General features: G+C 60.1%; 1 protein-coding gene across 1 annotated transcript; it reads right to left on the reverse strand.

The window, feature by feature from the left end:
- Positions 1-1,594: 1,594 nt before the first annotated feature.
- FKBP1A (FKBP prolyl isomerase 1A) lies at positions 1,595-10,889 on the reverse strand. The gene is made up of 5 exons (XM_027721763.1): positions 10,766-10,889; positions 10,603-10,650; positions 4,522-4,634; positions 3,617-3,769; positions 1,595-2,608 (listed from the first exon to the last, which is right to left on the reverse strand). The coding sequence occupies exons 1-4, from the start codon at positions 10,887-10,889 to the stop codon at positions 3,641-3,643; spliced, it is 414 nt and encodes a 137-aa protein (XP_027577564.1). The 3' UTR covers positions 1,595-2,608; positions 3,617-3,640.
- Positions 10,890-11,614: the final 725 nt, after the last annotated feature.

Genomic DNA, 11,614 nt, shown 5'->3' on the forward strand with positions numbered 1-11,614 from the left:
CGCGAGGTGGATGTGGCATCCCACTGCCATGGGATCTTGCTGTGTCACTCTGGGATCCAGCCCTCCAGCACTCACCTGTGACATCCTGCTGCTCGCACCAGGGACCACACAGGACACCGTGTCCTCAGGGGCTGGGCAGTGTGGTGCTGAAGGTGCTCAGCCGGGCCCACAGCCGGTGGCACCAGCCCAGAGCTCTCTGGCTTGGGGCCAGTCCTGCTGTGCAGCCATGGCCAGGCAAGTCCCAGCTCCCTGTGCCTCCACTCCTGCGTGCCAGACCAGGAGGAAGCATTTTATTTACTGGTATTATTTTTAGCTGGATGGTCCCTGGCTGCCGTGGCCAGCCCGGGACGAGAACAGCCCCAGTGGCAGGGAGAGTCCTATACAGACAGATGGTTCCTAGGAGTCTGTCTCTTCCCCAAAACCCTCATCTCCCCTAAAACCAGATCTGGAAGAACCTATACCCCACCTGCACTTATAGGTGCTGCAGGAACCATGCAGGGACTGCGGGCCTGAGGTCAGCAAGGTCCCCCAAGCCTCTCCCCAGCCCTGGCTTATCTCCAGCCAGAAGCCACGGCACTGCCTGGCACTGGTTAATAATTAAAGCAAAAAGCTTTGCAGGAAGAGAAACCCAGGCTGGCCTTGAGCTTCCGCCCAGAAACAGCCACAGCCAAGGGCAGAGTGGGCTGCTGGTGCCCCAGCAGCTCCCATTCTGCTTCGCTGAGCAGCAATTAAGGGCAGTGCTAATTCCTGCACAGCCTGGCCCCAATCCTGCACAGCCCCCTATTCCTGAATGCATCCCAGTGGCTGAGCTGCTCCTGCCCCAGGGCCACAGTTCCCTCCAGGCCCTGTTGTTACACACAAACTTTGCTCTGGAGCTGGGACTGGCTGTGTTATCGATTGTGGCTGTGTTATCAGTCGTGGCACTGGATCAAAGGCTGTCAGCTGAGGAGCCGGGCGCTGGCCTGTGCTGGTGCCCGAGCAGCTCCTACACACACACAACATCCACAGCTGGAGCAGCCAAGCCCAAAGCGGGGGATGTGCCGTGTCCCACGTGCCATGTCCAGCTTCCAAAAAGGGCCAAGATAAATCCAGGGAGATGTATGGACAGACTTCCCCAGAGGTACAGGGACCCTGGGAACATGCATCAGTCTGCCCTTCATGCTCCCAGTCTGGGGTGAATCACAGCTGCAAGGGCACGAGGCTGTGAGGGCAACACTTAATAGGTTATGGTGAGGCAATTAATTATGCAAATTCCAGAAGGCTGCCATCAGCTCCCCACAGAGCCCAGGAGCCCCAGGCATCCCACTGCGCTCCCAGAGCTCAGCACCTGAGCCTCACACCAAGGCACACCAGCACAGCACCACAACCCTGGCGGAGCACCCACAGCACCCCATGAACCTGGCACAGCACCCTGGGAGCGCAGAGCAGCACCCACAGCACCCTGTGAGGCAGGAACAGCACCCACAGCACCCCACAGAGCACCCACAGCACCCCGTGAGCCGGGCACAGCACCCACAGCACCCCACAAGCCCAGCCCAGCCCCTGCTGTGCTGAGCGACAGACGGGCAAGGGAAAAACCTCCAGGACACAGAGCTGAGAAAAGCCAGCATAAAGCGTTTTTATTGCAATAATAAACTGGATACCTTTGTGCGGCGGAGAAGGAAGTGACCGGCAGGAATTTCTGTTATCAACGGACTGGGCAGAGCAGAGGAGGGGGCACGGGGGGCAGCAATGTGTCCTGTGAGACCAGGCAAGCGGCGATGACCAGCATCAGGTGGCAGGAGAGAACGGGCAGGTGTGCTCAGAGCGGGGACAGCAGGGGCTGATGGTTCCTTTCCCGGGGGAGGGAGGGAGGACAGGGGCGTTTTTGTTGAGTTGAGCCTCCATCACCTCCCCTGCTAACAGCACCTTCCCTTTGTCCACTGTTTTCCTTTCTCTTTACAGAATGCTCCATGCTGGGGATTTTCAGGGTGCGATGGAGCTCTGATGGAAACCCAACTCCCTAAATTCAAAAGTGGGTTGGGGGGAAGGCAGGCTTACCCCGTGGCAGGGTGAAGCAGGGGCAGAGCAGCCCCCCTTCCCCGATGCTGCTCCCTGCATGGAGAACAGGGAAAGGCCAGGCTGCTCCCTCGCTGTCCCATTCCAGGCAGAATTCCTATGAACAATCCTAGTGCTACCTTGCTCTCTGCATCCCTTTAGCCTCAACAGGCTCACTCTGCTATGGCTTTTGCAGCAGCAGCAATTTCTGGTTTGGAAACACCATAAATCTGCACCAAAACAAGTAACTAACAGGATTCCTTTTGTTCAAATTACTCCTATCTAAGGTCAACCCATCTGCGTGCTACTGGGAAAACGCAGTCTACACCTGGAACAAAAATAAGATTAAGAACTTGACCCAAAAAGAGTTGAGGTTTACGGCGTATAGTTTAAAAAGACATAAAAACACGATACGAGGAGGAAGAGTCAGACGCAAAGCTTAGTGACCAAAGGCATTCAATCAAGGTGTAAGGTTATACAATGAGTGTAGTGGACTATCAGGAAAAGCTCCGTACAAAGTCATGTGCACTCTTCTTGAAGCTGAGATTCTGGATTCCTCCATGTGCCAAACCTGCGGGGAGAGAGGAGAGGCAGCGTGACAGAGCCGCCCACCCGCCGAGGGAGCTCTGGGCATGGCAGCCTCAGCACAAACCACATCCAGCCTTTCAAGCAGAAGTCAGGCCCAAATTAGAGGGGGAGCACAGCCCTATCCTGCCCCCACCATTGGGACCCTGCACCCCAGAGCACAGCCCCACAGAATCACAGAACGGTCTCAGCTGGAAGGGACGTTAAAGCTCATCTCATTCCAACCCTTTGCCATGGTAGGGACACCTTCCATTAGATCAGGTGGCTCCAAGCACTGCCCAACCCAGTCTTGAACACTTGCAGGGATGAGGCAGCCACAGCTTCTCTGGGCAACCTGTGCCAGGGCCTCACCACCCTCACAAGGAAGAATTTCTTCTTAATATCCAATCTAACCCGTCCTCTGTCAGTGAAGCCATTCCCCCTTGTCCTGTCATTCCAGGCCCTTGTCCAAAGTCCCTCTCCAGCTTTCTTGAAACCCCTTTAGTTACTGGAAGGAGCTCTAAGGTCTCCTCAGAGCCCTCTCTTCTCCAGGCTGAACAACCCCAGCTTTCCCATCCTGTTTCCATAGCAGAGGTGCTCCAGCTCTTGGGTCATAATCAAAGCCTGCTGTCCACACCATCAGCCTCAAGCACCATCAGCATGAGAGGCAGGAGGGGGAGCAGCAGCCAAGCCCCGTGGTGCAGCAACACAGCACATGGAACCTGAGGCACAGACAACCAGCACCACAACACATCCATGGCATGAACCCGCCCTGCCAGGCTGGGAGCTTCACTTTTATCACCGCAGTGATCTGATCCCCAGCTCACCAGACTCCCAAGAGCAACTTCTACCCACAGCCAGAAACCTGCCCCCTCCTTCTCATACTCCCCACTGCCACCCACTCCTCCTGCCTCTCACCACCATCCCACCTCCCCACACTGTCCCAAGACCAAAGACAAGGGCCTTAAGCTGTCCCCAGTCCACACACTCCCTGCCAGCAGCTGCCCCTCCTTACCCGAGGACAGGGTGCTGGGGTGGGTCATTCCAATTTCATGAGCTCCACGTCAAAAATTAGAGTGGCGTTTGGCGGGATGATCCCTGGGTGGCCAGTGGAGCCATAGGCGTAATCTGGGGAGATGGTCATCTTTGCCCGCTGACCAACGCTCATCTGGGGCAGGGACAGAAACACAGGGATGTCAGGAGATGGGCACAGCCGCCAGGTGAGTGACAGGGGAGAGACAGACCTGTCCCCACTGCTTTCCTTACATTGGGCAAGAGCAAGGCCCTGGGCTGAACAAACCAGAGGGGCAAGAGAGGAATGGGGAGAACATCAGAGGGGAAAGGCAAGCAGCACGGGCTGGAAAATGAGCAGAGCTTGAGATGTCCTTCACACAGGTGACAGCAGGGAACGCCAGGCAATTCCCTCCAGCCACTGTCACCCTTGTGCTCATGTCCCCAGCATGGCATGGAGCGGGTGCAGTCACACAGGCAGGAGCCAAAGCTGTGCTGTGCCCACCAGCCCTCCCTGGTGTGGGCTCACAGCCTGGAGCTGTGCCGTGCCCACCAGCCCTCCCTCTTCGTGGGCTTCACAGCCCTGGAGGCTGGAGCGCTCCCGCTGGTTCGGAGCTGACTCAGTGGAGAAATGTCACCGCTGAGTCACCGACGTGCCGTAGGTGTTGCTGGGGCCCGGCCCGGCTCCATCCCTGCCAGCTGGCAGGTGGCAATGCAGAAGGTGATATTCACGCCCACACCTCCCAGCGCCGAGGGGGCGGAGGGGTGGAAATCTCAGGGGAATAGAATAAAAAAAAATAATAAAACAGGGAATGAGCTGCACACAGCGATTCCTGCCCACGCTGCAGCTCCCGGCGCACGGCTCGGCACAGCCCGGCACATGGATCGCGACTGAGGAGCTCCAGGCACCTGAGCGACTCCTTCCTCCCAGCCACGGATCACCTCCTGCTTGCCCATCACAAACTTGAATGGTTTGTTCCTGTCGCGGGAGGAATCAAACTTCTTCCCATCCTCCAGCATACCTGGGGAGAGAGAGAGATGATGGTGACACAGGGACAGAGCCACGCGCGCCAGCGTGAACCTGCTGTGACCTGTGACAGTCACCCCTGGGACAGCTCACATGGCTCTGAGTCAAAGATGTGTCTCAGCTGAGCCTCCTTTTCCCTGGGAAACACTTGCACAGGGGTCCTGGAGGGGAAAGCCCCTGGGGCATCACCCAGCCTGGGGCATGGCAGGATGGCTCTTGGCTGTCTCGGCCCAAAGAGAAGTGGTCCTCTGGGTTGGGACCAAGGACTGATAAGGGGAGCAGATGAAGGGGGGGAAGAAAACCTTGCCCACCTCACAGCACCACTGCCAGCCATTTGTCAGGCAGCAGGATCCGGCCCGGCACTTCCTATCACACCGGCACACACCTCTCACTCCTTGCCAGGCTTCCCCCTTTAGTCATCCAAAACACTGATGATGCTCCAGTGCCCCATCTGGAGGCTTTGACCAGCCTCCAGCCCTCCCATGCCCAGCTGTGTCCTGCTGATCTGTGCCAAATCCCTCCCGGGCCCAGGAATGACAACAGGGAGAGGCAGCACCAAGTGCTGGATGCGTGTGCCTGGGGCAGCCCTCGTTCCCCAGCAAGGGCTGAGCCAGGCTGATATCCCCAGAGCTAAATATAACTCCCCAACATGAGCTAAGGAGGAATTTCCTCCCCTCCCTTGCTCCCTGCCTGACCTTCTTGGGGAATCTTGGAGCTGGCACTGCCTTATAGGAGCAGTAACTCCACTGGCCAGCTCCTATAAGGCAGCTCCAGCTCTGCATTAACGCAGCCAGTGCCCTGCACAATAAACCCTGTATGATAAGAGCAATATTAAACTCTCTTCCAAATGCTTTTCACTTCTTCACTTCCTGAAACAGCCCAAAAAACCTGTTTTCCTGGCTGGAAACTGCTCTGTAGCCTTGAAAAACCAAATTTTCCCAGGAAGGCCTAGAGCAGAATGACTTCCCTTTGCCAGGGCACATGGGCAAGGGAAAATGTGTCTGTGAAAAAGATGGGATGGGGGATCTTGGCCCCTGCTTGCACTGTTACCAGAGCAAATGGCATGCAGGGACCAGCAGCCACAGAGATGGGAGATGCCAAATGGAAAGAAGAGAACGGGAAAAAATACACCACTTTTGCAGGGGCAAAAAGCACCGAGACCTCTGGGCTGCAGGAAGCTTTCTCTCAGGGAGTAGAATTAAGCTTTTAATTTCACAAACAGCAAAAATCCCCCCTCCAAGATGTCAAGCATCAGCTCAGCCAGTCACGCTGTAGCCCTGGACTTTGGAACAGTAAGTCTGGAGTTCTCTCACTTCCTCCTTCCAGGATAAACCTCTCGCCGCTGAACCTGCTTCCAGCCCCATCTGGCACTGCTCCCTGCTCCCGTCCGCTGGCCTTCCTCCCGCCCGGCGGGGCCGCTGGCAGCAGGGACACGGGGCAGGCTGTGCTGGCTGGCACCGGCAGCGCTGCCTGGCTGAGCCCCGAGCTGACCCCGCCTCGGCTCCGAGCCCTCCAGCGCTGCAACAAGCCAGGGTGGCTGAGGAAGGATGGAGGTGGCAGCTCTCTGCCATCCCCCTCACTGGACACCCACCAAGGAAAACCCCAGGGGCTGTGCAGCACAATCCCCTACTCGCCACAGCAAGCAGGGACCTCCGGGATTGCTCCTGGGGCATCCACTGCCTGCAGAAGCACATCCTGTTCGGTGTCCCGAGCAGGGTGACGTAGAGGCACCATCAGCGGCCCAGGAGATGCGGCCAACTTTGCACAGGACTGGATGGCACTGCTCAACCCTGCTGCCAAGCTCACCTGACCCAGTCCAGCCTCGGGAAGTGTTTTGGGGCTGGCAGCACCCTGCCTGCAGAAGAGAGGGACTGACAGACTAAGCTGGTTGCAGTAGCCCAAGGGATTGATCACTCAGCTGCCCCCGGCCCAGGACAGAGGTCACACACAGCCCATCCCTGCTCCCCAGCATGGGGCTGCTGTGAGGCTGCCATGATCCCCCATTACGCCACCGGGGAAAACAAAGAGGCTCCAATGCTTCGGAGACAGCGTCCTCATCTCAGGCACTTCCTCTGCCCACAAGCCTCCCGGGAGATTTCTCCAGCCCTGGACAAGTATGAGCAACCATTTCCTCATCTATGCCATCCCTGAGCAAGGAGATAACGAGATCTTAAAGCTATTAAGGAGGCAAAGCATCCTCTGGCAAAAGCAGCCACCCCAGTAGAGCCCCAGGAGCAGCAGACAGTCCCTGGCACAGCTCTGTGCTTGCCACCACCAGTCCTGTGAGGGGAGCAGAGCCCATGGAGGTGGGTTACAGAGATCCACCTACCCTGGTTACCAGCCTGAAGGGCTCTGAGCCTCAAGAGATCCCACCTGGGCTATACAGACCCTGGGAGGGTTCAGGGAACGACAGTGAGGAAGAGCACGGAGCCCTGCAGGGGCTGCAGCAGTCGTGGGATGGAGCAGGGGCTCTGGAGTGCAGCCTCAGCCCAGGACGGGCAGAGTGGCCGTGCCAGGTCTCTGCCACACTTGGCAGGCAGGAGCTGGGAGATGCTGGCTGCAACGTGCGACTTGGCTCCGGGCCCCCCGGGCGGGCAGAGGCGGCGGAGAGCGGCGCTGGAGCAGGCAGAGTCAGCCCTGGGACAAACCTGCTGGGTCGGGTTTTGCTGGAGGTGCAGAGCCTCACCTGCACCTCCTCCATCCCCTCTAGGCTGCCAATCCTTGGCACAATCATTGCCCAGGGGCTCCAACGTGGAGCCAGCTTCCTGAGGAGAGGCAGGGAGAGACCAGAGCAGTGATGCAGGCCCCCCTGCTCCAGCTGGGACAGGATGGAAAACCCTTCCCAGAAGCCCTGGGATACCCAGCATGCTCCAACTCCCCTCTGCTCAGGACCAGGATGCACAGCTGAGGTTCAATCCTGCCTCCACCAGTGCTTCCCATCACCCAGCCCACCCATTGCCACCTGCAGCTGGATGCAGAGGGGGTTTTGTCCACTGTTCTCATGGTCTGGCAGGAGAGATGACCCCAGTGCAGGAAGGGAAGGGGGTGCAGGAGCTGCCACAAGTGTCACAACCCGTAAAATGACAGTCAGATGCCTCGGTAGGAAATGTCTCACAACCACAGGGTGTTCGCTGAGCAGCAGGAGAGCATCGAGGGCAGCAGCACCCAGAGCAGTGGGAGAGCACCACCACCCCACAGGTGCTGGAGAGGATGGTTCCCTCGGTGCTACTTTGCTGGAGAAAGATAGTTTTCTCTAGTATCCCTCCCTGCTCCAAACCCCTCTCCTTCCAAGACTGCAGATGCTGAGTGCGCTCTGCCACTCAGGCAAAGCCCTTTGGCCAAGCCATGTCAGACTTGCTCCTGTCCTGGCACTGCCCAGCATGACCACGGCTCCCCATTTCCCATCCAGAAGCACGGTGGCATGCCCACCCACATTCTCCCCATACTCTCCGCAGCCCCGTGTGCTCAGACAGCAGGTCCCTCTGGCACCAGCACTGCCAGACCCCCCACTCTGCCCACTGCTCTGACCCAGGGGGCTCAGCTCTGTTGGCCCCCAAACCCACACCCCTTCCCCACCGACTCACTCCCACGCCACCCTCCCATCCCATGCCAGTTGCTGCGAGCAATCCTGAACGTATCAGTGGCCTTTATCCTTGATTTAGCTCCTTTAAGGGCCCTATGTAGCAGATTTCATATCGAAGGCTATTTAAGATGCCCCACGGTGTGAGCTCTCCACTAAAAGACCTGGGTCTTGGGATGGAGGAGGGGGAAAGGGTCAAATTCCCCCAGCTCCCCTCATACACCTCCACCTCTGCAATCCCAGCATAAGCAACTGGCATCCCTCAAGCAGGAGGCCCAGAGGATTCTTAGCTCTCCACCTCCTTCCCCAGCACTACCCTCCCACACCAGGGCTGTCTATCTGTCCATCCCTCATGCCTGGGATGCTCTCGGTGGGGCCAGGCCCCATGGAGCAGTAGCTGGGGCACAGGCAGAAGCAGCACCAGCCTCTGGCTGACTGAGCCAGCTCCTCACAGTCCCTCACCCTTGGATCACTGTTTTTTTCCCAAAAATGGTTTTTACCCAAATCACTGTGCATCCATAACCCAGTGCAGGGAGAGCTGCACCACAGGCTCCACACCACAGGCTGGATCTCCCCAGCACTGGAGCAAAGGGCAGCCGGGGACGGAGCCAACACAGGGCTCTGGAAGGAGCCTCGGAGCTCGGCACCTCCAGCACTGCACTCTGCCGCCATCCCTGATGCTGCTCTGCAAGGGAGCCGGGAATCAAAGGTTTGTAAGGATTCCCGAGAGCCAAGCCCCGCTCCAGCCTCTGGCAGGGCTGGCTGCGGGAGCCATGCTGCCGACGCAGGGAAACGGCATCAGGGCCTGGAGGTGTTTGATTCCTGCTGCCTGCCGAGGCGGGTTGGGGGGGGGGGCAGGAGCCGCCTGCGGACGGAACGGGCGGGGGAGCGGGAGGGGGGGAATAAAGGACAAAAGGAGACAATAATAACAAACAAACAAAATAAAGGAAATTAGAGAACCGCTCCCAGGGGCGCAGCGGATCGCTGCTGCTGGGGAGCGCCTGTCGGGAGCAAGTCACCACGTAGCACTTTGCCTGAAGCACCATGACGTGGGGACTGGACGGTGGTGACCCCCCAGGCAGCTCTGCCAGAGTGGGGGGGACGGAGCTGGGGAGAGCGGCAGCGCCGCAGGAGGGGGGGGAGTCAGCGCTGGGAGCCGAAGGGCTGGGAGCTGGGAGGGCTGGCAGGCGGCAGGACTGGCCCACCGGGAGCCACTTGACTGCCTGCCAGCCTCTCTTTGTTCTTCCACCGGCGGAGGAAACGGGGCGGCCGGGCAGACCAAGCTGCTTCCTCTCCCTGCTGACGAGGGAAGGGGAAAGAACGGGGGAGACGGAGGAGCAGCAGATGGGCTGGATGCCCGCCGAGCCCTCCCGGCAGGCTGGGCTATCCGGGCCCTGCACAGAGGGGCTCCCCAGCCCCCCACCATGGCCAGGGAGGCGGAAAGGGGAATTGGTTATTAGCAAAAACAGTCACAAATGAGTCGTTGACTCGTTTTTACCCAACCTGATGAGCCAGAGCTGTACAAAAGGAGGCCGAGGGGGACAGCAGCCCCAGAAGTGACCCCCCCAAAGCATATTTTGGGGTCTCAAGGTTGTTTTCTTCCCGCCCCCCGAGCTTGCAGAAGGCTGCTGGAGAACACCGAATGGAACATGACCCTCTCTGGCTTTGGAGAAGCCCCTCATCGAAGCACTACCCCGACCCCTAAACAGTGTCTTGGTTACCCACACTGGGGTTGCCCCAGAAAAGCCCAGAATTTGGGTCTGCAGCTGCCCCACAGGCACCCCTGGTGTCGTCCCACAAGGGAGAAGAGGTTGGGGCAGTAGTGGGGAGGGGGATTGCATCCCTACAGGGAGCTCTGGCAGGGGGGTCCTGCTCCCAGGCAGCGGACCCTGAAACGCCTCGGGGATGACTCGTGGAGCCCGTGGGGGCTCTGGGCTCCACAGCCCGCAGGCCTCGGCTGCCCTGGAACCCCCAGAGACGCGCTGGGCTCTGCCCTGGGTGCCCCTTCCTGTCCCCCGGGGACCCCTCGAGCTGTTCTCCCGGTGCACCCCCAAAAACAAGGCGAGATGCGTGCGGGAAAAGGCCCCTCCATGGATGAGGCTGCGGGAGAGATGGGGACAACGGGGCCTCCCCACGGCCACGGGGCACCGACAGGACCCCCCATCCCGTCCCCGCACCCCCCCCCCCGGGAGAGCCGCCCGTGGTGGCCCGGACCCCCCCGGTTCCCCCGGGGAGCGCCACGGCCCATCCCGGCCGCCGGGCCCGGGGTCCCCGGAGGCAGCCGGCGGCGGGCGGTGGGGAGCGGCAGTCCCCGCTCCCTCGGTGCCCGGGCCGGGCAGACCCTCCCTCCCCTCCGCTGCCGGCGGGGCCGCCCCGCACTCACCCGTGTAGTGCACCACGCAGGTCTGGCCGCGCTTGGGGAACGTCCGCCCTGCGGGGAGACACGCACCGTCACCCCGCGGCACCGGGACCCGCACCGGGACCCGCGGGGAGAGCAGGGACGAGGGATGGGGAGTGTGGGGGAAGAGGGCACGGCCGCGGCTCACCGTCGCCGGGGGCGATGGTCTCCACATGCACGCCCATGCCGGTGCCGGTGCCGCTCGCACCCGCAGCGCCCGCAGCCCGAGGGAGGAGGGGCCGCGTGTGCGCAGCCGCGACGGTCAGCGCCATAGAGCCCGCCCGCCCCGCCAGGGAACTCGCCCGTCACCGCCATCCAGCCCACCCATCACCACCACAGAGCCCGCCCGTCACCTCCATCCAGCCCACCCACCACCGCCACAGAACCCGCCCGTCACCGCCATGCGGCCCTCCCGCCCCGCCAGGGAGCGGTCCCGCCCCGGCCGCCGCCATCTTCCGCCCCCCCCCCGCCCCGCCGCCATCTCGGCTCCACGCGGTTGCCGGGGAAACGCGGGCCGGCCGTGAGGGACCCCCGGGCTGGGGCCCCTGTGGGCTGTGCCCGTGTATGGCCATGCCCGGGCCCGAGATGTGTGGCCCAGCACAGAATCATCGAATCACAGAATTAATTAGGTTGGAAAAGACCTCTCCTCGAGGTCATCGAGTCCAACCGGTGACCAAACACCACCGTGTCAACCAGACCATGACACCGAGTGCCGCGTTCCAGGCTGCCCTTAAGCATTCCAGCGGCAGTGACTCCACCACCTCCATAGGCAACCCATTCCAATATCTAATCTCCCTTTCTGTGAAGGAATTCCTCCTGATGTCCAACCCAAACCTCCCCCGGTGCATCTTAGAATCATAGAATGATAGAATCAACTGGGTTGGAAAAGACCCCCGAGATCATCAAGTCTAACCCTTGATCCAACACCGCCGTGGTTACCAGACCATGGTACTAAGTGCCACATCCTGTCTCATCTTAAAAACCTCCATGGACGGTG

Source organism: Pipra filicauda, unplaced genomic scaffold, assembly GCF_003945595.2.
Source record: "Pipra filicauda isolate LSUMZ 115617 unplaced genomic scaffold, ASM394559v2 scaffold385_size793830_pilon, whole genome shotgun sequence".
NCBI lineage: Eukaryota > Metazoa > Chordata > Aves > Passeriformes > Pipridae > Pipra > Pipra filicauda.